We start from the raw sequence: 25,562 nt of genomic DNA, 5'->3' as shown, positions 1-25,562 counted from the left end.
TCCCTGTGTCCCCGTGTCCCCCCATGTCCCCGTGTGTCCCCATGTCTTGTGTCCTGTGTGTCCCCATGTCCCCGTGTCCCCCCATGTCCCCGTATGTCACCATGTCTTGTGTCCCGTGTGTCCCCATGTCCCCATGTGTCCCTGTGTCTCGTGTCCCCGTGTCCCTGTATCCCCATGTCCCCGTGTGTCCCCGTGTCTTGTGTCCCGTGTGTCCCCATGTCCCCGTGTCCCTGTGTCCCCATGTCCCTATGTCCCCGTGTGTCCTCGTGTCTCATGTCTCGTGTCCCCCCATGTCCCCGTGTCCCCGTGTCCCCATGTCCCCGGTGTCCCCCCGTGTCCCCCCAGGGCTGCATGAACAACGTGACGTTCGGGGACTCCCGCGTGGGTTACTACGAGACGGTGGCGGGGGGCGCGGGGGCGGGGCCGGGCTGGCGCGGCCGCGGGGGCGTGCACACGCACATGACCAACACCCGCGTGACCGACCCCGAGATCCTCGAGACCAGGTGGGGGGGACCCCAAAACGGGGGGGACACCCCGGGGTCATGGGGGGACACACCCGGGTCGTGGGGGGACACCCCGGGGTCATGGGGGGACACCCCGGGGTCATGGGGGACACCCCGGGGTCGTGGGGGGACACCCCGGGGTCGTGGGGGGACACGGGGTGCGGGGGGGTCCACACGCACATGACCACCACCCGCGTGACCGACCCCGAGATCCTCGAGACCAGGTGGGGGGGGACCCCAAAACTGGGGGGGGACCCCAAAACCGTGGGGACCCCAAAACCGGGGGGGGACTCCAAACCGGGGGGGGAACACCCCGGGGTCGTGGGGGGACACGGGGTGCGGGGGGGTCCACACGCACATGACCAACACCCACATGACCTACCCCAAGATCCTCGAGACCAGGTGGGGGGGGCCCCCAAAACTGGGGGGGGACCCCAAAACCGGGGAGACCCCAAAACCGGGGGGGACCCCAAACTGGGGGGGGACACCCCGGGGTCCTGGGGGGACACCCTGAGATCCTTGAACTACGGTGAGGGGGGAACCCCGAGATCATGGGGGGGACATGGGGTCATATGGGGTCATGGGGGGACACCCCGAGATCCTGGAGATGAGGTGGGGGGGACCCCAAAACCGTGTGGGGAGCGGGGGGACCCCGGGATACTCGAGCCGTGGTGACGGGGGATCCCCAGATCTTGGGGGGGGGGGGGTTGGGGGGTTTGGGGGTTCAGGGTGTCCCCCTGTCTCCAGGTACCTGGTGGTGCTGGGGAGGGTTTGGGGGGGTCTCAGGGTTCCCCCGTTCCCAGGTACCCGGTGGTGCTGGGGGGTTTGGGGGTTCAGGGTCCCCCTGTTCCCAGGTACCTGGTGGTGCTGGGGGGGGTTTGGGGGCTTTGGGGGGGTCTCAGGGTGTCCCCCTGTTCCCAGGTACCCGGTGGTGCTGGGGGGTTTGGGGGGGTCTCAGGGTCCCCTGTTCCAGGTACCCAATGGTGCTGGGGGGTTTGGGGGGTTTGGGGGTTCAGGGTCTCCTGTCCCCAGGTACCCGGTGGTGCTGGGGGGTTTGGGGGTTCAGGGTCCCCTGTTCCCAGGTAGCCGGTGGTGCTGGGGGGTTTGGGGGTTCAGGGGGTCCCCGTGTCCCCAGGTACCCGGTGGTGCTGGGGGGGTTGGGGGTGTCTCAGGGGGTCTCAGGGTCCCCATGTCCCCAGGTACCCGGTGGTGCTGGGGGGTTTGGGGGGTTTGGGGGTTCATGGTCCCCCGTGTGTCCCCAGGTACCCGGTGGTGCTGGGGGGTTTGGGGGGTTTGGGGGTTCAGGGTCCCCCATGTGTCCGCAGGTACCCGGTGGTGCTGGGGGGTTTGGGGGGTTTGGGGGTTCATGGTCCCCCATGTGTCCGCAGGTACCCGGTGGTGCTGGGGGTTTGGGGGGTTTGGGGGTTCATGGTCCCCCATGTGTCCGCAGGTACCCAGTGGTGCTGGGGGGTTTGGGGGGTTTGGGGGTTCATGGTCCCCCATGTGTCCGCAGGTACCCGGTGGTGCTGGGGGGTTTGGGGGGTTTGGGGGGTTTGGGGGTTTGGGGGTTCAGGGTCCCCCATGTGTCCGCAGGTACCCGGTGGTGCTGGGGGTTTGGGGGTTCATGGTCCCCCATGTGTCCCCAGGTACCCGGTGGTGCTGGGGGGTTTGGGGGTTCAGGGGGTCCCTGTGTCCCCAGGTACCCGGTGGTGCTGGGGGGTTTGGGGGTTCAGGGTCCCCCATGTGTCCGCAGGTACCCGGTGGTGCTGCGGCGGTTCGAGCTGCGGGGGGGCTCGGGGGGCGCGGGGCGCTGGCCGGGGGGCGACGGGGTGACCCGGGAGCTGCTGTTCCGCCGGGACCTGCTGCTGTCGGTGCTGAGCGAGCGCCGCGCCGTGCCGCCCTACGGGATGGCGGGTGAGAGGGACCCCCCCACAGCCCCCCGAAACCCCCAGAGACCCCCGAAACCCCCCAGAGACCCCCATAGCCCCCATAGCCCCCAGAGCCCTGCTGCTGTGGGTGCTGAGCGAGCGCCGCGCCGTGCCGCCCTACGGGATGGCGGGTGAGAGGGACCCCAGAGCCCCCTGAGACCCCCAAAACCCACCATAGCCCCCCATAGCCCCCTGTAGGCCCTGAAACCCCCCAGAGCCCCCATAGCCCCCCACAGCCCCCCAGAGTCCCCTGAAAACCCCCATAGCCCCCTGAGCCCCTGGACCCCCTGACCCCTTGAGCCCCCTGATCCCCCGACCCCCAACCCCCCCCGACCCCCTTGAACCCTCCGTGACCTCCCTGCCCCCCCCGCCCCCTGCCCCCCCCTGAACCCCAATCCCCCTGACCCCCATGACCCCCTCGACCCTTCTGACCCCCCTCAACCCCCCCCGGCCTCCCCTGACCCTCCCATGACCCCCAGTGACCCCCCCAGCCCCCGTGACCCCCCTGGCCCCCATGACCCCCCATGACCCCCCGTGCCCCCCCGCAGGGGGTCACCCCGGGGCGCGGGGGCTGAACCTGCTGAACCCCAACCCCCCTGATCCCCCTGACCCCCCGTGACCCCCCCGACCCCCGTGACCCCCATGACCCCCCGTGCCCCCCCGCAGGGGGTCACCCCGGGGCGCGGGGGCTGAACCTGCTGAACCCCAACCCCCGTGATCCCCCTGACCCCCTGTGACCCCCCCGACCCCCGTGACCCCCATGACCCCCCGTGCCCCCCCGCAGGGGGTCACCCCGGGGCGCGGGGGCTGAACCTGCTGCTGCGCCGGGACGGCCGAACCATCAACCTGGGGGGCAAGAGCTCGGTGCCCGTGGAGCCGGGGGTGAGCACACGGACCCCCCCACACACCCCACCCCACAGCCCCCACACGGAGCCCCCACCCCACAGCCCACCCCACAGCCCCCCCGGACACCCCAGAGCCCCCCCACCCCACAGCCCCCACCCCCTGAGCCCTCAGAACCCCCAAACACCCCCAGCCCCCCATAACCCCCAGCTCCCCAGATCACCCCATAACCCCCCACACCCCCATAACCCCCCACACCCCCAGATCACCCCATAACCCCCCAGCATCCCCACAACCCCCAGATCACCCCATAACCCCCAGCACCCCCATAACCCCCCAGCCCCCCCAGATCACCCCAGAACCCCCCACACTCCCATAACACCCCAGCACCCCCAGATCACCCCAGAACCCCCCAGCACCCCCTAACCCCCAGATCACCCCAGAACCCCCCAGCACCCCCTAACCCCCAGCCCCCCCAGATCACCCCATAACCCCCCAGCACCCCCTAACCCCCAGCACCCCCAGATCACCCCACAACCCCCCAGCCCCGTCTCTGTCCCCCCAGGACGTTTTCCGCCTGCTGACCCCCGGCGGGGGTGGCTACGGCCCCCCAGGAGAGGGGGATGGGGCCGGGGGGGACCCCCCTGGGGACAGGGGACCCCCCCAGGACCCCCCAGTGCCACCACGGAGCTTCCTGGAGCGCGGGAGCCTCTTCGAGTTCCGTCGGGCGCAGGAGACCGTGTGAGCGCCGCCCCACAGCTGGGGGGCAGCCCCACAGCCCCCCCACAGCCCCCCCACAGCCGGGGGGCGGCCCCACAACCCCCCCACAGCCCCCCCACATCCAGGGGGCAGCCCCATAACCCCCCACAGCGGGGGGCAGCCCCACAACCCCCCCGCCATGGGGCAACCCCACAACCCCAACCACAAACGCACAATCTGTGGGGCAGCCCCCCAAACCCAATGCACAACCCAAGGAGCAGCCCCCCCAAGTCCAGCTCTGTGGGGCTGCCCCCCAACTCCAGACACGCACACACTCCGTGGGGCAGCCCCACAGCCCCAGGTACAGACCCCAGCCCGGGTACGCACACGCCGTGGGGCAGCCCCCCAACCCAGCTACGCACACGCCGTGGGGCAGCCCCCCAACCCAGCTACGCACACTCCGTGGGGCAGCCCCCCAACCCAGCTACGCACAGTCTATGGGGCAGCCCCCCAACCCAGCTACGCACACGCCATGGGGCAGCCCCCCAACCCAGCTACGCACACGCTGTGGGGCAGCCCCCCAACCCCAGCACTCCAAGAAGCAGCACCCCCCCCCATACACAATCTATGCCCCCAGGGGAGGGACCGAGCCCCAAATGTCGGGGTCCCCCCCCCCCCCCCGCCCCCAATAAACGAGCCCTCGGGCCCCTCCTGCATGGCGTGAGTGCGTTTTGGGGTCTCCATGGAGCTGTCCCCAGGGGTCCCCAGTGTCCCCAAGTGTCCCTAGGGAGCTGTCCCAAGTGTCCCCATGGAATGGTCCACAGTGTCCCCATGGAGCTGTCCCAAGTGTCCCCAAGGCTTGATCCCCAGGGGTCCCCATGGAGCTGTCCCCAGTGTCCCCAGTGTCCCCATGGAGCTGTCCCCAGGGTCCCCATAGAGCTGTCCCCAGTGTCCCCATGGAGCTGTCCCCAGTGTCCCCAGGTGTCCCCATGGAGCTGTCCCCAGTGTCCCCATGGAATGGTCCCCAGGGTCCCCATGGAGCTGTCCCCAGTGTCCCCATGGAGCTGTGCGCAGTGTCCCCCGTGTCCCCATGGAGCTGTCCCCAGTGTCCCCATGGAGCTGTCCGCAGTGTCCCCAGTGTCCCCATGGAGCTGTCCCCAGTGTCCCCATGGAATGGTCCCCAGGGTCCCCATGGAGCTGTCCCCAGTGTCCCCATGGAGCTGTCCGCAGTGTCCCCAGTGTCCCCATGGAGCTGTCCCCAGGGTCCCCATGGAGCTGTCCGCAGTGTCCCCAGTGTCCCCATGGAGCTGTCCCCAAGTGTCCCCATGGAGCTGTCCCCAGGGTCCCCATGGAGCTGTCCGCAGTGTCCCCATGGAGCTGTCCCCAGGTGTCCCCATGGAGCTGTCCGCAGTGTCCCCAGTGTCCCCATGGAGCTGTCCCCAGTGTCCCCATGGAGCTGTCCCCAGTGTCCCCAGTGTCCCCATGGAGCTGTCCCCAGTGTCCCCATGGAGCTGTCCGCAGTGTCCCCAGTGTCCCCATGGAGCTGTCCCCAGTGTCCCCATGGAACTGTCCCCCGTGTCCCCAGTGTCCCGTGGGGCTGTGGTGGGGGTGGGGCAGCAGCAGCCGTTGTGCTCGAGGTTTTTATTTCACTGGCTGGTAAAACCACGGCTGGTGCCAGCGCTGAGGATCGCGGCCGGATCACCACCAGATCACATCCGGATCACCACCCGATCACAGCCAGATCACCACCAGACCACCATGAGATCACAGCCGGATCACCACCAGATCACCATCAGTTTACTGCTGGATCACCGCGAGATCACAGCCAGATCAGCACCAGATCACTGCCGGATCACTGCCAGATCACAGCTGGACCTCCACCAGATCACCACCAGGTCATAGCTGGGTCACCACCAGGTCACCGCCAGGTCACCGCTGGATCACCACCAGATCCCTGCTGGATCACCACCAGATCGCTGCTGGATCACCACCAGATCACTGTCGGATTGCGACTGGATCACTACCAGGTCACAGCCGTATCACCACTGGATCACTGCCGGATCGCGGCTGGATCACCACCAGATCACCACCAGATCACCACCAGATCACTGCCGGATCGTGGCCGGTTTGCTGCGGAATCGCTGCTGCACCACATCCCGCCGCAGCCCCTCGGGCCACCGGCACGTGGCGGTGCCACCAACACGCGTGGGCACGGGAGCCGTCCCCGTGTCCCCGGGTCGGTGCCGGGCTCAGGGGACCGTCCCGCTGGCCCCGGTGTCCCCGGTGCTCAGGGTCCGTCCCGGTGACCCCGGTGGGTTCTGGGGCTCAGGGTCCGTCCTGGTGTCCCCGGTGCTCAGGGCGACCCGTCCCGGTGTCCCCAGGGCTCGGGAGGAGCCGTCCCGGTGTCCTCCGATCGGTGCCGGGCTCAGGGGCCGTCCCTGTGTTCCCGGTGCTCAGGGGGACCCGTCCTGGTGTCCCCAGATCGGTTCTGGGCTCAGGGTCCGTCCCGGTGTCCCCGGTGTCCCCGGTGCTCAGGGTCCGTCCCGGTGTCCCCGGTGGGTCTGTCCCGCTGTCCCGGTGTCGGGCTCAGGGCCGGTCGGCGCCACCCGCAGCCGCAGCGCCACGGGCAGATGGTCGGAGCGCGTGGCCAACTGAGTGATGACCGACACGCCGGCCACCTCCTGGGGACAGGAACGTCAGCGCGACACGGCCGGGACACGGACAGGGACAGGGACGGGGACAGGGACAGGGACACAGGACATTGGACACAGACACGGACATGAACACGGACACGGGACAAGGGACAACGGATACGGGACATGGACATGGACAAGGGACACGGGACACGGGACACGGGACACGGACACGGGACAGGGACATGGGACAGGGACACGGGACACGGACACAGGACAAGGGACATGGGACACGGGACATGAGACAGGGACAGGGACAGGGACAGGGACATGGGACAAGGGACATGGGACACGGGACACGGGACAGGGACACGGACAGGGACACAGACACTGGACAAGGGACATGGGACACAGGACACAGGACAGAGACAGGGACAGGGACACAGGACATGGGACACGGACACGGACATGGACACGGGACATGGGACAAGGGACATGGGACATGGACACTGGACACAGGACACAGGACACGGGAGACGGGACATGGGACATGGGACATGGGACACGGACACGGGACACGGACACGGGACACGGACACGGGACAGGGACATGGACAACAGACATGGGACACGGGACACAGGACACAGGACACAGGACACAGACATGGGACGCGGGACACGGGACACGGGACACGGGACATGGACAGGGGACATTGGACACGGACACGGGACACGGGACAAGAGACAAGGGATATGGGACATGGACACTGGACACAGGACATGGGACACAGACACGGGACATGGACACAGGACATGGACACGGACACGGGACACCGACACGGGACACCGACACGGGACAGGGACATGGACAATGGACATGGGACACGGGACACAGACATGGGACGCGGGACATGGGACACGGACACAGACACGGGACACAGGACACAGACACGGGACACAGACACGGGACACGAACACGGGACAGGGACACAGCCACGGCCATGGAGCCGGGACTCACGGTGCGGGCGCCGCGGTGCTGCCGGTACAGGATGTAATCCACGCGCCGGCCGCGCCACGGGCCGCGGGGCTGCGGGTCCGGCTCCCCGCTGGCCAGGATCGGGCCCGCCAGGTACCGCTGCCGCCCCCCCGGCTGCGACAGCGTCCTGCGGGGACACGGGGACACTGCACAGGGGTGCAGTGACATAGGACACGGGGACACTGCACAGGGGTGCGGTCACATGGGACACGGGGACAGTGACACAGGGGTGCGGTGACATGGGGACACGGGGACAGTGCACGGGGGTGCAGTGACATGGGGACACGGGGACACTGCACAGGGCTGCGGTCACATGGGGACACGGGGACAGTGCACAGGGGTGCGGTGACATGGGGACACGGGGACACTGCACAGGGCTGCGGTCACATGGGGACACGGGGACAGTGCACAGGGGTGTGGTGACATGGGGACACGGGGACAGTGCACGGGGGTGCGGTCACATGGGGACACGGGGACACAGGGACAGTGCACAGGGGTGCGGTGACATGGGGACACAGGGACATGAGGACAGTGGCACAGGGATGCGGTGACATGGGAGATGGTGGCACAGAGACATAGTGGCACAGGAATGCGGTGACATGGGACATGGTGGCATGAGGACAGTGGCACAGGGATGCTGTGACATGGGGACACGGGGACATCAGAACAGTGGCACAGGGATGCAGTGACATGGGGATGTGGGGACATGAGGACAGTGGCACAGGGATGCGGTGACATGGGGACACGGGGACATGAGGACAGTGGCACAGGAATGCGGTGACATGGGACATGGAGGCATGAGGACAGTGGCACGGGGACATAGTGGCATAGGGATGTGGTGGCACAGGGACACTGTGGCACAGGGACATGGGGACATGGTGGCACGAAGACAGTGGCACAAGGACGTAGTGACATGGGGATGTGGTGGCACAGGGACATGGGGATGTGGTGGCACAGGGACATAGTGGCACAGGGATGCAGTGACATGGGGACGTGGGGACATGAGGACAGTGGCACAGGGATGCGGTGACATGGGACATGGTGGCATGAGTACATAGTGGCACAGGGATGCAGTGACATGGGGACATGGGGACAGGGGACAGTGGCACAGGGATGCGGTGACATGGGGACGTGGGGACAGGAGGACAAAATGGCACAGGGATGCGGTGACATGGGGACGTGGGGACATGAGGACAGTGGCACATGGATGCGGTGACATGGGGACACGGGCATGGGGACAGTGGCACAGGGATGCGGTGACATGGGACATGGTGGTATGAGTACATAGTGGCACAGGGATGCGGTGACATGGGGACAAGGGGACAGGAGGACATAGTGGCACAGGGATGCGGTGACATGGGAACATGGGGACAGGAGGGCATAGTGGCACAGGGATGCAGTGACATGGGGACGTGGTGGCATGAGGACAGTGGCACAGGGATGCGGTGACATGGGGACGTGGTGGCATGAGGACAGTGGCACAGGGATGCGGTGACATGGGGATGTGGGGACATGAGGACATAGTGGCAGAGGGATGCAGGGACATGGGGACGCGGTGGTATGAGGACAGTGGCACAGGGAGGTAGTGGCATGGGGACGTGGTGGCACAGGACACAATAGCAGAGCATACAGTGGATGGGAATGTGGGGACATGGGGACACAGTGACACAGGGACATGGTGGCATGAGGACATGGTGGCACAGGCAGGCTGTGACACAGGGACATGGTGGCACAGGGACATGGGGACACAGGGCCCCCACGCTGCCGGTGTCACCCCCCCCCAGGACAGGGTGTCTCGGTGGCCCTTCCCAGCGCTGTCCCCTCCCCTGTCCCCCCGTGTCCCCCTGTCACCTCCTCATCTTCTCCGGGGTGGACACGGGCTCCTCGTAGATGCGCAGGTAGTTGAGCAGGGTCCCTGCGGGGACAGGGAGGGGACACAGGGAGGGGACACGGGGGTGAGCAGGGTCCCTGCGGGGACAGGGAGGGGACACAGGGAGGGGACACGGGGGTGAGCAGGGGCCCTGCGGGGACAGGGAGGGGACACAGGGAGGGGACACGGGGTGAGCAGGGGCCCTGTGGGGACACGGAGGGGACACAGGGAGGGCACACAGAGAGGGGACACGGGGGTGAGCAGGGTCCCTGTGGGGACAGGGAGGGGACACAGGGAGGGGACACGGGGTGAGCGGGACCCCGTGTCACTGATGGGACAGGGAGGGGACACGGGGGTGAGCGGGACCCCGTGTCGCTCAGGGGACAGGGAGGGGACCCGGGGTGAGCGGGACCCCGTGTCGCTCAGGGGACAGGGAGGGGACACGGGGTGAGCGGGACCCCGTGTCGCTCAGGGGACAGGGAGGGGACACGGGGTGAGCGGGACCCCGTGTCGCTCAGGGGACAGGGAGGGGGGTGGGGTCCCACCTATGGCCCAGGGGGCGTCCAGCCCCGCCTCCCGCCGGCACGGGTCCCGGTACAGCTGGAACAGCTGGTGCCGCTGGTTCAGCTCGTCACCTGCGGGGACACGGCTGCACTGTCACCCCCGTGTCCCCAAACTGCCAACCCCCGTGTCCCCAAAACACAAGCCACCCATTGTTTCCAAACCGCCACTCCCCGTGTCCCCAAAGCCCCGCCCCTTGTGTCCCCAAACCGCCACCCCTTGTGTCCTCAAACCGCCACCCCTTGCGTCCCCAAAACGCCGCCTCTTGTGTCCCCAAACCCACACCCCTTGTGTCCCCAAAGCCCCGCCCCTTGTGTCCCAAAACCGCCACCCCTTGTGTCCCCAAACCTCCACCCCTGTGTCCCCAAGCCCCCGCCCCTTGTGTCCCCAAACCGCCACTCCCCGTGTCCCCAAACTGCCACCCCTTGTGTCCCCAAACCGCCACTCCCCGTGTCCCCAAAGCGCCCCCCCGTGTCCCCACCCCGGGAGCAGTTGTCGAAGTTGAGGTCCCCGCACAGGACATCAAAGGCCACCAGGTCCCCGCGCTGCTCCTGCTCCTCCCGGAACAGCTGCAGCCACCGCAGCGACAGCGACAGCTGCGCCTCCCGCGTGGCGGCGTCGGCTGCGGGACACGGGGGACACGGGGGGACACGGGGGACACGGGGGGACACGGGGGGACACGGGGGACACGGGGGACACGGGGGGACACGGGGGGACACGGGGGGCACGGGGGGACACGGGGGACACGGGGGGACACGGGGGGACACGGGGGGCACGGGGGGACACGGGGGACACGGGAGGACACGGGGGGACACGAGGGGACACGGGGGGGACACGGTGTCACCGCTGTGCTGGCACCGCGGGGACCCCCACACCGCCGGGACCCCCCAAACACGGCCGGGACCCCCTCAAACACCACCGGGACACCCAAACACCGCCGGGACGCCCCAAACACCGCCGGGACGCCCCAAGCACCGCCGGGACACCCCAAACACCGCCGGGACACCCCAAACACGGCCGGGACACCCAAACACGGCCGGGACCCTCCAAATACAGCCGGGACCCCCCAAACACCGCCGGGACACCCCAAACACCGCCGGGACCCCCCAAACACCGCCGGGACACCCCAAACACCGCCGGGACCCCCAAACACGGCCGGGAAACCCCAAACACCGCCGGGACCCCCAAACACGGCCGGGATCCCCCTCGGCAGTGACACGGGGACAAGTGCGACACCGCCCCCCCGGCCTCCCCTCGGCAGTGACACGGGGACAAATGCGACACCGCCCCCCCGGCCTCCCCTCGGCAGTGACACGGGGACACACGCGGCATCACCGCCCGTGCTGGCACCTCCGGGAGCCCCCGCAGTGACACGGGGACACCACGGCCAAGACCGCCCCCTTAGCTGTGACATGGGGACACACATGACACCACCCCCCGCAGTGACACGGGGACACTCACGACACCACGGCCAAGACCCCGCCTTAGCTGTGACATGGGGACACACGGGACACCACCACCCGCGCTGGCACCACCCAGACCCCCCCGCAGTGACATGGGGACACACATGACACCACCTCCCCCGCAGTGACATGGGGACACTCACGACACCACGGCCCAGACCCCCCTTAGCTGTGACATGGGGACACCCACGACACCACCGCCCGCCCTGGGAACCCCCCTTGGCAGCGACATGGGGACACACGGGGCATCACCGCCCGCGCTGGCACCACCCGCCCCCCCCGCAGTGACACGGGGACACACGGGACACCACCCCCTCGGCCTCCCCTCGTCAGTGACACGGGGACACACACGACACCACGGCCCAGAGCCCCCTTAGCTGTGACATGGGGACACACGGGACACCACCCCCCCGGCCTCCCCCCCGCAGTGACATGGGGACACACGGGACACCACGGCCCAGACCCCCCGTTAGCTGTGACATGGGGACACAAGCGGCACCACCGCCCGCGCTGGCACCACCCGCCCCCCCGCAGTGACACGGGGACACACGCGACACCGCCCCCCGTGCCCCCCCCGCAGTGACACGGGGCCACAGCCCCGTCCCCCCGCTGACCTGCGGGCGCCTGCAGGTGCGTGCAGCCGATGTAGCCCACGACGCGCCGCCCCCGCGCCGAGCCCAGCAGCACCTGCGGGACACGGGACCCTCAGGGCGGGCCGGCCGGGCCGGGGGGGGTCCCAGCCCCGCGGGGGGTCCCCTCACCTGCGCCACCAGCAGCCCCTTGGCCGCCAGCGCGTCCTCGCCGCGGCCGTTGGGGAAGGGGCGGTAGCGGGCGGCCAGCGGCGGGAAGCGGCTGGCGAGCAGCAGCCCGCTGCCCAGCAGCACCGGCCGCCCCCCGCGCAGCCCCCGCGCCCCCACGTCCCACAGCACGTGCGGGAACGCGCCCGCCAGCTGCCCGCACACGCGGGACGCGGCCGCGCCGTCGAAAACCTCCTGCAGGCACACGAAGTCCGTGTCGGCGGGGAAACGCTCCGACAGCACCGGCTCGGCCGCCTCGGGCCCCGCGGGGGGCGCTGCGGGGGTCCCCGCGGGGATCACGGTGGATGTCCCCGCGAGGGTCACGGTGGGTGTCCCCGCGGGGATCACGGTGGGGGTCCCCGCGAGGGTTGCCGTGGGTGTGCCCGCGGGGGTGACGGTGGGTGTCCCCGCGGGGGTGACGGTGGATGTCCCCGCTGGGGTCACGGCGTGGGTCCCCGCGGGGGTCGCCGTGGGTGTCCCTGCGGGGGTCACAGTGGATGTCCCCGCGAGGGTCACGGTGGATGTCCCCGCGGGGGTCATGGTGGGGGTCCCCGCGGGGGTCGCCGTGGGTGTCCCTGCGGGGGTCACGGTGGGGGTCCACGCGGGGGTCGCCGTGGGTGTCCCCGCCGGCACCGCCGCCGCCAGCGCGGGGGTGCGCAGCGTCCCCCCGTAGCCGGCGCTCTCTCGGCGCGGCTCCAGCAGGCCGGCGCGGGCCCCGGGGCCGGGCGGTGGCCGCGGGGCGAGCAGGCGGGCGATGGCGCTGGCCCGCCGCGCCGTGTCGCCCAGGTTGCTGAACTTGGCCAGCCCGCTGGGCAGCAGGCAGACGTTGGCGCTGAGGAAGGTGAAGGTGCGGGGCTGCCGCAGGTCCCAGGGCTCCGCCGCCGCCGTCCCCGCCGTGTACCGGTACCGGAACGGCCGCCGCGCCGCCTGCAGCGGCAGCCACAGCAGCAGCCCCAGCGCCGTCACCGGCAGCGACAGCAGCAGCGCGGCCACCAGCGCCGCCCCCGCCAGCAGCGCCCCGGTGCAGCCCCGGCACCGCCCGCACCGCCGCCGCCGCTCCGCCGTGGTCGGCCGCAGGTCCAGGAGGCCGTTGGCGGCCCAGAAGCCCGGGGCCAGTAGCCCCTCGGCCAGGCGGTCCAGGGCCGCCAGCGCCCGGTTGGGGAACGGGGAGTCGTGCGGCAGCATGGCCGGGGGGCGCGGGGCCGCGGCGGGGGCGGCCGGCGGGCTGAGCGGGATCGCGACGGCCCCCCGCTCCTGCGCGGGGGCTCCGGTGACACGGGCGTGACCTGCGGGAGAGACACCCGGGTCAGGGCGGGGAGCGGGACGCCCCCGGCCGGCCGCCGCCGTGGGAACCTCCCGCGCTCGGGAGCGGCCCCGCGGCCCCGAGAGCGGCCGCGCAGCTGTGCGGGAGCGGCCCCGCGGCTGTGCGGGAGCGGCCGCGCAGCTGTGCGGGAGCGGCCCCGCGGCTGTACCGGGAGCGGCCCCGCGGCTGTGCGGGAGCGGCCCCGCGGCTGTTCCGGGAGGGGCCCCGCGGCTGTGCGGGGAGCGGCCCCCGCGGCTGTACCGGGAGCAGCCCCGCAGCTGTACGTGGAGCGGCCCCGCGGCTGCACCGGGAGCGGCCCCGCAGCTGTGCGTGGAGCGGCCCCGCGGCTGCACCGAGAGCGGCCCCCGCGGCTGTACCGGGAGCGGCCCCCGCGGCTGTTCCAGGAGCGGCCCCGCGGCTGTACCGGGAGCAGCCCCGCGGCTGTGCGGGAGCGGCCCCCGCGGCTGTTCCGGGAGCGGCCCCGCGGCTGTTCCAGGAGCGGCCCCGCGGCTGTACCGGGAGCGGCCCCGCGGCTGTTCCAGGAGCGGCCCCGCGGCTGTACCGGGAGCGGCCCCGCGGCTGTACCGGGAGCGGCCCCCGCGGCTGTTCCAGGAGCGGCCCCCGCGGCTGTACCGGGAGCGGCCCCCGCGGCTGTTCCGGGAGCGGCCCCCGCGGCTGTACCGGGAGCGGCCCCCGCAGTCCCGGGGGCGGCGGCAGCTGCGGGGGTGGGGGCGGCCGGACCGGAGCTGCTGTCCCGCCAGGTCCCTGTGGGCCCCCGGGGTCCCGACATCCCCAAACCGCCTCGGGCAGGTGCTGCGGGGGGACTCCCCGGAGCAAGGACCCCCCGTGTCCCCGTGCCCCCGCTCACCTGCCCGCGGGCTCGGGGCCGCGTCCCCCGCCGGCTCCGGGCTCTGGCGGCTGCGGGTGAGCCCGCGACCAGCCGGACGGGTTCCCCGGCGTCCGCGCCCCGAACCGGCTCCTCGGCCGCCACCTCACAGCGCCGGCCGGCACCCGCGGCCGCTGACTCCTGCCTGAGGCCTGCCTAGAGCCGGCCTAAATACGGCCCGAGTCCTGCCTAAATACAGCCTGAATACGGCCTGACTCCTGCCTGAGTCGTGCCTAAATACAGCCTAAATACGGCCTGAGTCCTGCCTGAGTCCTGCCTAAATGCGGCCTAAATACGGCCTGAGTCCTGCCTAAAGCCAGCCTGAATCCGGCCTGAGTCCAGCCTGAGTCCTGACTAAATACAGCCTAAATAAGGCCTGAGACCTTCCTGAGTCCTGCCTGAGCCCTGCATAAATACAGCTTGAGTTCTGCCTAAATACGGACTGAGTCCTGTCTAGATCCGGCCTGAGTCCAGCCTGAGTCCTGCCCACAAGCCAGCCTGAGTCCTGCCTGAGTCCTGCCTAAATCCAGCCTGAGTCCTGCCTGAGTCCTGCCTGAGTCTGGCCTGAGTCCTGCCTAAAGCTGGCCTGAGTCCTGCCTAAATCCGGCCTGAGTCCAACCTGAGTCCTGCCTAAATCCAGCCTGAGTCCTGCCTGAGTCTGGGCTGAGTCCTGCCTAAATCCAGCCTGAGTCCTGCCTGAGTCCTGCCTGAGTCTGGCCTGAGTCCTGCCTAAATCTGGCCCAAGTCCAACCTGAGTCCTGCCTAACTCCAGCCTGAGTCCTGCCTGAGTCCTGCCTAAATCCGGCCTGAGTCCTGCCTAAATCCGGCCTGAGTCCAACCTGAGTCCTGCCTGTGTCCTGCCTAAATCCACCCTGAGTCCTGCCTGAGTCCTGCCTAAATCCGGCCCAAGTCCAAACTGGGTCCTGCCTAAATCCGGCCCAAGTCCTGTCTGAGTCCAGCCTGAGTCCTGCCCATATCCAACCTGAGTCCTGCCTAAATCATGCCTGAGTCCAACCTGAGTTCTGCCCGAGTCTTGCTCAACTCCTGCCCAACCCCTGCCTGAGTCCTGCCTGACCTCTGCCCTAGTCCTGCCCAAATCCGGCCTGAGTCCAACCTGAGTCCTGCCCAAGCCCTGCCCGAGTCCTGCCCAGGTCCTGCCTGACCTCTGCCCTAGTCCTGCCCAAGTCCTGCCCTAGTTGTGCCTGTGTCCTGCCCTAGTCCCGCCCAAGTCCTGCCCTAGTTGTGCCCGCGTCCTGCTCTAGTCCTGGGCTCACTGGGGTACTGGGGTTCCTGGGGTCACTGGGGTACTGGGGTCACTGGGGTCACTGGGGTACTGGGCTCACTGGGGTACTGGGGTTCCTGGGGTCACTGGGGTCACTGGGGTACTGGGGTTCCTGGGGTCACTGGGGTACTGGGGTCACTGGGGTACTGGGGTCACTGGGGTCACTGGGGTCACTGGGGTACTGGGGTTCCTGGGGTCACTGGGGTACTGGGGTCACTGGGGTCCTAGGGTCACTGAGGTCACTGGGGTTCCTGGGGTCACTGGGGTACTGGGGTTCCTGGGGTCACTGGAGTCACTGGGTACTGGGGTCACTGGGGTACTGGGGTTCCTGAGGTCACTGGGGTCACTGGGGTACTGGGGTACTGGGGTCACTGTGGTGCTGGGGATGCTGGGGGATGCTGGGGTCACTGGGGACACTGGGGACACTGGGGTACTGGGGTCACTGGGGTCACGGGGGTTCCTGAGGTCACTGGGGTACTGGGGTCACTGGGGTGCTGGGGTCACTGGGGTCACCAGGGGTCACTGGGGACACTGGGGATGGGGGGACACCGGGGTCACTGGGGACACTGGGGACACAGGGTACTGGGGACGCTGGGGTCACTGGGGAGGGCGACCCCACACCTCTGCCCCACGGCACCTCCCCCTGCCCCACGGCACATCCCTCTGCCCCACGGCACATCCCTCTGCCCCACGGCACCTCCCTCTGCCCCATGGCACATCCCCCTGCCCCACGGCACCTCCCCCTGCCCCACGGCACATCCCCCTGCCCCACGGCACATCCCTCTGCCCCACGGCACCTCCCCCTGCCCCACGGCACCTCCCTCTGCCCCACGGCACATCCCTCTGCCCCACGGCACATCCCTCTGCCCCACGGCACCTCCCCCTGCCCCACGGCACCTCCCCCTGCCCCACGGCCCCACGGGCGGCCGCAGCGGCACGTTTGGCCGGACTGAGTCATCCCGGCATTTCCTGGGTGCGGGGACACCCCGACTCCCACGGGCCCATCATTTGCTGTCACGGGAGCCTGAGTGTGCGGGGCCGGGCTGGGAATGTCCCCTCGGTGCTGGCAATAGCCACAGGAATGTCACCTCGGTGCTGGCAATAGCCACGGGCACTGTCCCCTCGGTGCTGGCAATAGCCACGGGCACTGTCCCCATGGTGCTGGCAATAACCACGGGCACTGTCCCCTCAGTGCTGGCAGCAGGAAGGCCATTGTCCCCATTGTCCCCATGTGCCAGCAGCAGGACCTGGCACTGTCCCCGTGTGCCGGCAGCAGGACCTGGCACTGTCCCCGTGTGCCGGCAGCAGGAAGGCCATTGTCCCCATTGTCCCCATGTCCGGCAGCCTCACCCGGCAGCCCGGGCCCCACGGGCTGTTTGCCCGGCGGGCGCGGTGGCCGAGCCCTCCCCGTGCCCGCGCTGCTGTGCCCGGAGGCCCCGGCCCGGCCCGGCCTGCGCTGCTGGGGCCGCTCCTGCTCCCGGTGCTCCCGGTGCTGCCGGGGCTCCCGGGGCTGCTCCCTGGGCCACTCCTGGTGCTCCCGGTGCTCCCGGGGCTGCCGGGGCTCCCGGGGCTGCTCCCGCTCCCGGTGCTCCCGAGTCGCCTGTGCCCGATCCCTGCCTGGGATGGATCCCTGCTCAGGATGGGTCCCTGGCAATGGTGGATCCCGGCTCAGGATGGATCCCGGCTCAGGATGGATCCCTGGCAGTGCTGGATCCCTACTCAGGACGGATCCCTGCTCAGGATGGATCCCGGCTCAGGATGGATCCCTGCTCAGGACGGATCCCTGCCCAGGATGGATCTGGCAGTGCTGGATCCCTGTTCAGGATGGATCCCTGCTCAGGATTGATCCCTGCTCAGGACGGATCCCGGCTCAGGATGGATCCCTGGCAGTGCTGGATCCCTGCTCAGGACGGATCCCTGCTCAGGATGGATCCCTGGCAGTGCTGGATCCCTGTTCAGGATGGATCCCTGCTCAGGGTGGATCCCTGCCTGTGATGGACCCCTGCTCAGGATGGATCCCTGGCAGTGCTGGATCCCTACTCAGGGCAGATCCCTGCCCGCACTCGTTCCCTGCCCGCTCCGTTTCTCCGCCCGCACCTCCCGCACCGCCACCTGTTTCTCTCCACAGCCCGCGCCATGTCCGGTGTCCCCGCTGTCCCCGCTCACCTCCGCGCCCCCCGGCGCTCGGGGCCATCGCCGCCGCCGCCACCGGCCACTAACCGGCAGCGTCCCCTCGGGGTGACAAACCGCTCGGCGGGTGACAAACACCCCGCGCTCCCCGCGCGCGCGCGTCGCCGCTGGGGACGTCCCAGGCGGCCCCGGAGCCACCGCCGTCCCTGCACCTTGCCCGGTGACACCCAGGACCGGTCCGCCCGGCGCTTTAACCCCGTGGCTGCCGCGGGGATGAGGAGCGTGGAGCGGGCGGTCACGGCCGCGCGTCCCCGCACCCCGCCCGAACCCGCCGGCACGGGGGGGCGCACCCTGGGGGGCCCCCGGACCCCGCAGCCCCCCCCGCCACCGCTGTCACCCCGCGCTGGGCCGCTGCGGGTGTCCCCCCCCGCCCTGTCCCCAGCGGCCCCCCCGGGGAGGCGAACACCCCACACGGGGGTCCCCGACACCCCGACACCTACCCGGGCGCGGCCCAGCCCGCTCTGCTGCGATGGCATTTCCCGCTGGGGCGGTTTGGTCGCTTCCTGCCGCCGTTTCCCCTCCCGCCACCGGCAGACGGTGGCCCCACAACCGCACCCCGACCGGTCCCCAACCGGTGCCCAGCCGGTCCCCAACCGGTGCCCAACCGCCGCAGCGCCTCCGCCGGCACCCCCGGGTGCGCGGGCGGCGGGGCCGTGTGGAGCCGGGGGCACCGGCACCGGCCGGCGGCGGCTCCGCCGGCGTCCCGGGAGCCGTTCCCGCTCCCACTTCCGCGTCCGAGCGGCTCCCGGCCCGCGGCGACGGGAGACCGAGCGCGGCCTTGACCGCGGGGCGACCGCGAGCCACCCGGAGCGCCGCCCGCGCCGCCCGCGCCCGGCACCGAGACCCGCACCCGGATACTGCAGCCTGCACCCCAAAACTGAGACCCGCACCCGGATACTGCAGCCTGCACCCCAACACTGAGACCCGCACCTGGACACTGCCGCCTGCACCCCGACACTGAGACCCGCACCCGGACACTGCCGCCTGCACCCCAAAACTGAGACCCGCACCCTGACACTGCAGCCTGCACCCCAACACTGAGACCCGCACCCGGACACTGCAGCCTGCACCTCAACACTGTGACCCGTACCCGGACACTGCAGCCTGCACCCCGACACTGAGACCCGCACCCTGACACTGCAGCCTGCACCCCGACACTGAGACCCGCACCCTGACACTGCAGCCTGCACCCCAAAACTGAGACCCGTACCCGGACACTGCAGCCTGCACCCCGATACTGAGACCCGCACCTGACACTGCAGCCTGCACCCCGATACTGCAGCCTGCACCCCGACACTGTGACCCACACCCGGACACTGCAGCCTGCACCGCGACACTGTGACCCGTACCCGGACACTGCAGCGTGCGCCCCGATACTGCCGCCTGCACCCCAACACTGTGACCCGCACCCGGACACTGCAGCCTGCACCCCAACACTGCCACCTGCACCCCGACACTGTGACCCATACCCTGACACTGCCACCTGCACCCCAACACTGCCACCTGCACCCCGATACTGCCACCTGCACCCCGACAGTGCCGCCTGCACCCTCTGCACCCAAAACTGCAGCCTGCACGCCGACATTGCCACCTGCACCTCAACATTGCCACCTGCACCCTGATACTGCGGCCTGAACCTCGACACTGCCACCTGCACCCCAGCACTGCCACCTGCACCCCGACACTGCTGCCCGTACCCTGACATTGCCACCTGCACCCCGACATTATGACCCATACTCCAACACTGCCACCTGTACCCCAACACTGCCACCTGCACCTCGACACTGTCACCTGCACCCCAGCACTGCAACCCATACCCTGACACTGCCACCCGCACCCCAACACTGCCACCTGTACCCCAACACTGCCATCTGCACCCCAACACTGGCACCTGTACCCCAACACTGGCACCTGCACCCCAACACTGGCACCTGCACCCCAACACTGCCACCTGTACCCCAACACTGGCACCTGCACCTCGACACTGTCACCTGCACCCCAACACTGCCACCTGCACCTCAACACTGCCACCTGCACCCCAGCACTGCCACTTGCACCCCGAAATTGTCACCTGCACCCCAGCACTGCAACCCATACCCCGGCACAGCCACCTGCACCCCAACACTGCCACCTGCACCTCAACACTGCCACCTGCACCCCAGCACTGCCACCTGCACCCCGACATTGTCACCTGCACCCCAGCACTGCAACCCATACCCCGGCACAGCCACCTGCACCCCAACACTGCCACCTGCACCCCGACATTGTCACCTGCACCCCAACACTGCCACCTGCACCCCAACCCTGCCACCTGCACCCCAACATTGCCACCCGCAGCCCTCCATTGCTGCCCGCACCCCAATGTCGCTGCTCGCACCCCCACATTGCCGCGCACAGCCGGTTTCCTCCCCCAACCGCATCCGGTCCCGGCCGTTGCCGGAGCTACCGGAGCTGCCGGAGCTGCCGCGGCACCAAGCGCTGCGGGTGCTGCTACAGGTTTATTGCGGTGCGGGGCTGCGCCTGCCGCGGTGCGGGGGCAGGGGCCGGTGTCTGTTTGCTGGTGCCGGTGTTCGTCGGTGCTGGTGTTTACCGGTGCCGGTGTTTGCCGGTGCTGGTGTTTGTTTGCTGGTGCCGGTGTTTGCCGGTGCCGGTGTTTGCCGGCGCGGTGCCGGCGCAGGGCTCAGTACATGAAGAGGTGCCCCCCGTGCACCCTGACCAAGAGCAGCAGGCAGTCCAGCATGATGGAGGCGTCGATGCGGGCGCGCGGCGGCACCGCCTCCTCGATGGCGCGGCTCAGCATGCTCACGGGCACGCCCTTGAACGCCGCGGGGCTGCCGGGCTGGTTCAGCGTGCCGAAGGTGTTCACCAGCGCCTCGCAGAACAGCGGGTGCATCTGCGGGTTGTAGCCGTGGCGCCGCAGCAACGCCATCAGCTCCGTGTAGCGCGTGCTGGCGGCGACGGAGTCCTGCGGGTTGGCGGCGGCGGCCTGCGGGGACGGACGTGGCGGAGGCAGCCGGCGCCGCGGGGACCGGCTCCGCCGCGCCGCGCCCGCCCCGCGCACCTACCACGATCTTCTCGGGGATGTTGGAGACGGTGAAGCCGTAGAAGCGCTGCTGGGTGGGGAAGACGTGGGCCAGGATGCGCCGGTCCAGCTGGTAGACCATCTCCCCCACCAGCTGACCGTACAGCGACGTGTCTGTGGAATTGGGACATTGTGGAACATGGAGCCCCCAGCATCTCCCCGTGACCCCCGACACCTCCCCGCGATCCCCAAAATGTCCCCATGGAGCCCCCAACACCTCGCCATGGAACCCCAACATCTCCCGTGACCACCGAGATCTCCCCACGATGGCAAACATCTCCCCATGACCCCAACATGTCCCCATGGAGCCCCTCAACATCTCCCCATGATCCCAACCATCCCCGCATGGCTCCCAACATCTCCCCATGACCCCAACATGTCCCCATGGAGCCCCCAACATCTCCCCATGACCCCCAGCATGTCCCCATGGAGCCCCCAACATCTCCCCATGACCCCCAGCATGTCCCCATGGAGCCCCCCAACATCTCCCCATGATCCCAAACATCCCCGCATGGCTCCCAACATCTCCCCATGACCCCAACATGTCCCCATGGAGCCCCTCAACATCTCCCCATGACCCCAACATCTCCCCATGGAGCCCCCAACACCTCTCCATGGAGCCCCTCAACATCTCCCCATGACCCCCAACATGTCCCCATGGAGCCCATGAGATCTCCCCATGATCCCAAACATCCCCCCATGACTCCCAACATCTCCCCATGACCCCAACATGTCCCCATGGAGCCCCCAACACCTCTCCATGGAGCCCCTCAACATCTCCCCATGACCCCCAACATGTCCCCATGGAGCCCATGAGATCTCCCCATGTCCCCGAATCTCCGCGTGTCCCCGGGCCAGGCTGGCCGCTGTGCCCACTGCGGGGGTCCCTGTGCCCTGCGCCCGCGGGGCGGGGGCTCCGAATGCCACCATGCCGGTGTTGCCGGCACAGCGCCTGGTGCTGCCGTGGTGTCCCCGGGGCGGCTGCCACTGCCCAGTTCTCCTGCGCGTCCCCAGCACGGGGTGCCCGGAGCTCGTGTCCCCCTGCCCGCGGAGCTGGGGGCGCGGGGTGTCCCAGCCGGGCCACGGCGCTGCCCCGGCACTCACCGGAGTCTGGCAGTGGCCTCAGGCCAGCCAGGGTCCGGTTGACATCAGGAGCAAGGCTCTGCAGGCCTGTGGGCAGGGAGACGGCCTGCTGCATGGCGTCATTGCCGGGACCGGCACCGCCGGGACCGGCACTGCTGGGGCTGCGGCCACCGGGACTGGGGCCACTGGGACCGGGAACACTGGAGCCGGCACTGCTGGGACTGGGGCCACTGGGGCTGGGGCCACTGGGACTGGCACTGCTGGGACCAGCACCGCTAGGGCTGGTACCACTCGGACTGGCACCACTGGGACTGGCGCCGCTGGGGCTGGGGCCACTGGGACCGGCACTACTGGGACCAGCACCGCTAGGGCTGGTACCACTGGGACTGGCACTGCTGGCACCAGCACCGCTAGGGCTGGTACCACTGGGACTGGCACTGCTGGCACCAGCACCGCTAGGGCTGGTACCACTCGGACTGGCACCACTGGGACTGGCGCCGCTGGGGCTGGGGCCACTGGGACCGGCACTACTGGGACCAGCACCGCTAGGGCTGGTACCACTGGGACTGGGGCCACTGGAACCGGCACCTCTGGGACTGGGGCCGCTGGAACCGGCACCACTGGGTCTGGGGCCGCTGGGACCAGGAACACTGGGAGCAGCACCACTGGGACTGGCACCACTGGGACCAGGGCCAGTGGGACCAGGAGCACTGGAACCGCGAACACTGGGACCGGGAACACTGGAACCCGCACCGCCGGGACTGGGACCGCTGGGACCGGGACCGCTGGCAGCAGCACCGCTGGGACCGCTGGGACCGCTGGGACCGGGACCGCTGGCAGCAGCACCGCTGGGACTGCTGGGACCAGGACCGCTGGCAACAGCACCGCTGGGACCGGGACCGCTGGCTGCAGCACCGCTGGGACCGCTGGCAACGGCACCGCTGGGACCGGGACCGCTGGCTACAGCACCGCTGGCAACGGCACCGCTGGGACCAGGACCGCTGGGACCGGTTTCGATGAGACCAGGACAGGTCATTTCCCACCGCTGGGGGCCGTAGTAATAGTGTTTTGGCACCGGTAGGCCTGCGGGGACAGCGACACAGTGACAGCCACCATGGGGATGGGATGGGATGGGATGGGATGGGATGGGATGGGATGGGATGGGATGGGGTGGGATGGATGGGATGGGATGGGATGGGATGGGATGGGATGGGGTGGGATGGATGGGATGGGATGGGATCGGGTGGATGGGATGGGATGAGATGGATGGGATGGGATTGGATGGGATGGGATGGATGGATGGGATGGGATGGGATGGGATGGATGGGATGGGATGGATGGATGGGATGGGATGGGATGGGATGGGATGGGATGGGATGGGATGGGATGGGATGGGATGGGATGGGATGGGATGGGATGGATGGGATGGGATGGATGGATGGGATGGGATGGGATGGGATGGGATGGGATGGGATGGGATGGGATGGGATGGGATGGATGGATGGGATGGGATGAGATGGATGGGATGGGATGGGATGGATGGATGGGATGGGATGGGATGAGATGGATGGGATGGGATGGATGGATGGATGGGATGGATGGATGGATGGGATGGGATGGAGGGATGGGATGGGATGGGATGGGATGGGGACACGATTGGATGGGATGGGTGGGGATGAGGGTGGCACTTTGGGGTTGACCCCCACCCCCCCATACTTCTGTTGGGCGCAAAGGACTCGATGAAGTCGTTGCTGCTGCTGCCGCCGAAGCCGGTGTTGAAGCTGGGGCAGCCGGAGAAGTAGCTGTGCCCGCCCGAGCCGCTCAGGCCGCCGCTGCTCAGCGTGCTGTCCCCGAGCTGGCTCGGGAGCAGGCGGTTGAACCCGCCCGAGCCGCTCAGGCCGCCGCTGCTCAGCATGGTGTCCCCAGGCTGGCTCGGGAGCAGGCGGTTGAACCCGCCCAAGCCGCTCAGGCCGCCGCTGCTCAGCGTGCTGTCCCCGAGCTGGCTCGGGAGCAGGCGGTTGAACCCGCCCGAGCCGCTCAGGCCGCCGCTGCTCAGCGTGCTGTCCCCGAACTGGCTCGGGAGCAGGCGGTTGAACCCGCCCGAGCCGCTCAGGCCGCTGCTGCTCAGCATGGTGTCCCCAAGCTGGCTCGGGAGCAGGCGGTTGAACCCGCCCGAGCCGCTCAGGCCGCCGCTGCTCAGCGTGGTGTCCCCGAGCTGGCTCTGGAACAGGCGGCTGAGCCCCAGCGACGAGTCCATGGTGCTGGCGTCCCCAGGGTAGCTCTGAAACAGGCGACCGAGCCCCAGCGACGAGTCCGGGCTGCTGGCGTCCCTGGGCTGGCTCTGGAACAGGCGGCCGAGCCCCAGCGACGAGTCCATGGTGCTGGCGTCCCCGGGCTGGCTCTGGAGCAGGCTGCTGAGCCGGGTGGACTCCCAGGGGTAGCCGCGCTGCATGTGGCTCAGCCCCAGCGACGAGTCCAGGCTGCCGGCGTGGCCGGAGGGCTGGCTGTGGAACAGCTGGCCCAGCCCCAGCGACGAGTCCAGGCTGCTGCCTGCGGGGACACGGGGGTGTCGGCACCGCGGGCGCCAGCGCGGGGCGGCGGTGGCACCGGCGCGTCCCTCACCTGAGCCGGGGAAGGGGAACTGCCCGGGGCCAGGCGCCGGGAGGGTCCCCAGGATGGGCGGCGCGGAGCTGGGGACCAGGGAGCCGGGGGGGCCGCGCACGTTGTGGCGCTGGTTGCGCTGCTCCCGCAGCTGCGCCACGATGCGCTTCAGGTCCTCGTTCTCCTGCAGCAGCGCCTGGATCTCCTGCCGCAGCCGGTCGTAAATGGCGAACACCGTGGGCCCCGTGGTTGGCGCCGCCATGGTGGCGGCCGTGCCGCTCGCTGGTGTCCTGCGGCCGGTGGCGGCGCCGGGGCGGCGGGAGGGCCCTCGCTCGCTGCCGCACGCGGGCGGCCGGGGTGACGCTGGCGGTGGCGGAAGGTTCCGCGGCGATGTCACAGAGGGACCTGCCCGCACCGCGCGGTCACTGCCACCAGGACTGCGTGGTCACCGCCACCAGGACCGCGCGGTCACTGCCATCAGGAGTGTGTGGTCACCACCACCAAGAGTGTGGGGTCACCGCCACCAGGACTGCACGGTCACCGCCACCAGGAGTGTGTGGTCACCGCCACCAGGACCGCGCGGTCACCGCCACCAGGACTGCGTGGTCACCGCCACCAGGACTGCACGGTCACCGCCACCAGGACTGCGTGGTCACCGCCACCAGGACCGCGCAGTGGCACCCGCAGCAGCTGCCACCCCCGCGGGCACGGCCAGGGCGGCAGAGCCGGGTGGCGATGGTGACAGGGACGGGGCGCAGAGGACACAGCCATGGTCACTGGCTGAATAAAGCACCGTGCGCGGC

At 69.5% G+C, this 25,562-nt stretch overlaps 2 protein-coding genes across 5 annotated transcripts in view; one reads left to right on the top strand and one right to left on the bottom strand.

The window, feature by feature from the left end:
• Positions 1-4,681, top strand: part of OPLAH (5-oxoprolinase, ATP-hydrolysing) — a 39,966-nt gene extending 35,285 nt beyond the window's left edge. The window contains exons 23-26 of one of the 2 annotated variants that reach the window (XM_082047138.1): positions 346-503; positions 3,216-3,313; positions 3,840-4,352; positions 4,493-4,681. In XM_082047138.1, coding sequence (XP_081903264.1) covers positions 346-503; positions 3,216-3,313; positions 3,840-4,352; positions 4,493-4,665 — 942 coding nt within the window. In that variant the 3' untranslated portion in view covers positions 4,666-4,681. Of the gene's footprint in view, positions 1-345; positions 504-2,256; positions 2,418-3,215; positions 3,314-3,839; positions 4,353-4,492 lie in introns of those variants that run through there. The other variant, XM_082047139.1, reaches the window with a different exon arrangement.
• A 1,610-nt stretch (positions 4,682-6,291) lies between these two features.
• On the bottom strand, positions 6,292-18,063 carry LOC309436384 (sphingomyelin phosphodiesterase 5-like). Of its 3 annotated transcripts, none has more exons than XM_082045532.1 (8): positions 17,970-18,063; positions 12,297-13,618; positions 12,150-12,222; positions 10,554-10,694; positions 10,057-10,146; positions 9,493-9,556; positions 7,624-7,768; positions 6,292-6,654 (listed from the first exon to the last, which is right to left on the bottom strand). In XM_082045532.1, exons 1-8 carry the CDS (start codon positions 17,995-17,997, stop codon positions 6,505-6,507), a joined length of 2,013 nt encoding a protein of 670 aa, XP_081901658.1. In that variant the 5' UTR covers positions 17,998-18,063; the 3' UTR covers positions 6,292-6,504. The 3 variants fall into 3 exon arrangements, with proteins under 3 accessions (XP_081901658.1, XP_081901660.1, XP_081901659.1); XM_082045534.1 differs by lacking the exon at positions 17,970-18,063 and adding an exon at positions 14,504-14,751; XM_082045533.1 differs by lacking the exon at positions 7,624-7,768.
• Positions 18,064-25,562: the final 7,499 nt, after the last annotated feature.

Source organism: Streptopelia decaocto (genome assembly GCF_964273445.1).
Source record: "Streptopelia decaocto genome assembly, chromosome: 2".
Lineage (NCBI taxonomy): Eukaryota > Metazoa > Chordata > Aves > Columbiformes > Columbidae > Streptopelia > Streptopelia decaocto.
Note: the sequence above shows the minus strand (reverse complement) of the source record. Positions and strands in the feature narration are given on the sequence as shown.

Excerpts from the sequence above, each read along its gene's own strand:
- LOC309436384 (XM_082045532.1), bottom strand. The coding sequence starts at position 17,997 with ATGGCCCCGAGCGCCGGGGGGCGCGGAG. Across the intron at positions 10,147-10,553 it reads CTTCGACAACTGCTCCCGGG|GTGACGAGCTGAACCAGCGG; the intron begins GTGGGGACACGG and ends GTGTCCCCGCAG. Across the intron at positions 7,769-9,492 it reads ACCCCGGAGAAGATGAGGAG|GACGCTGTCGCAGCCGGGGG; the intron begins GTGACAGGGGGA and ends GTGTCCCCGCAG.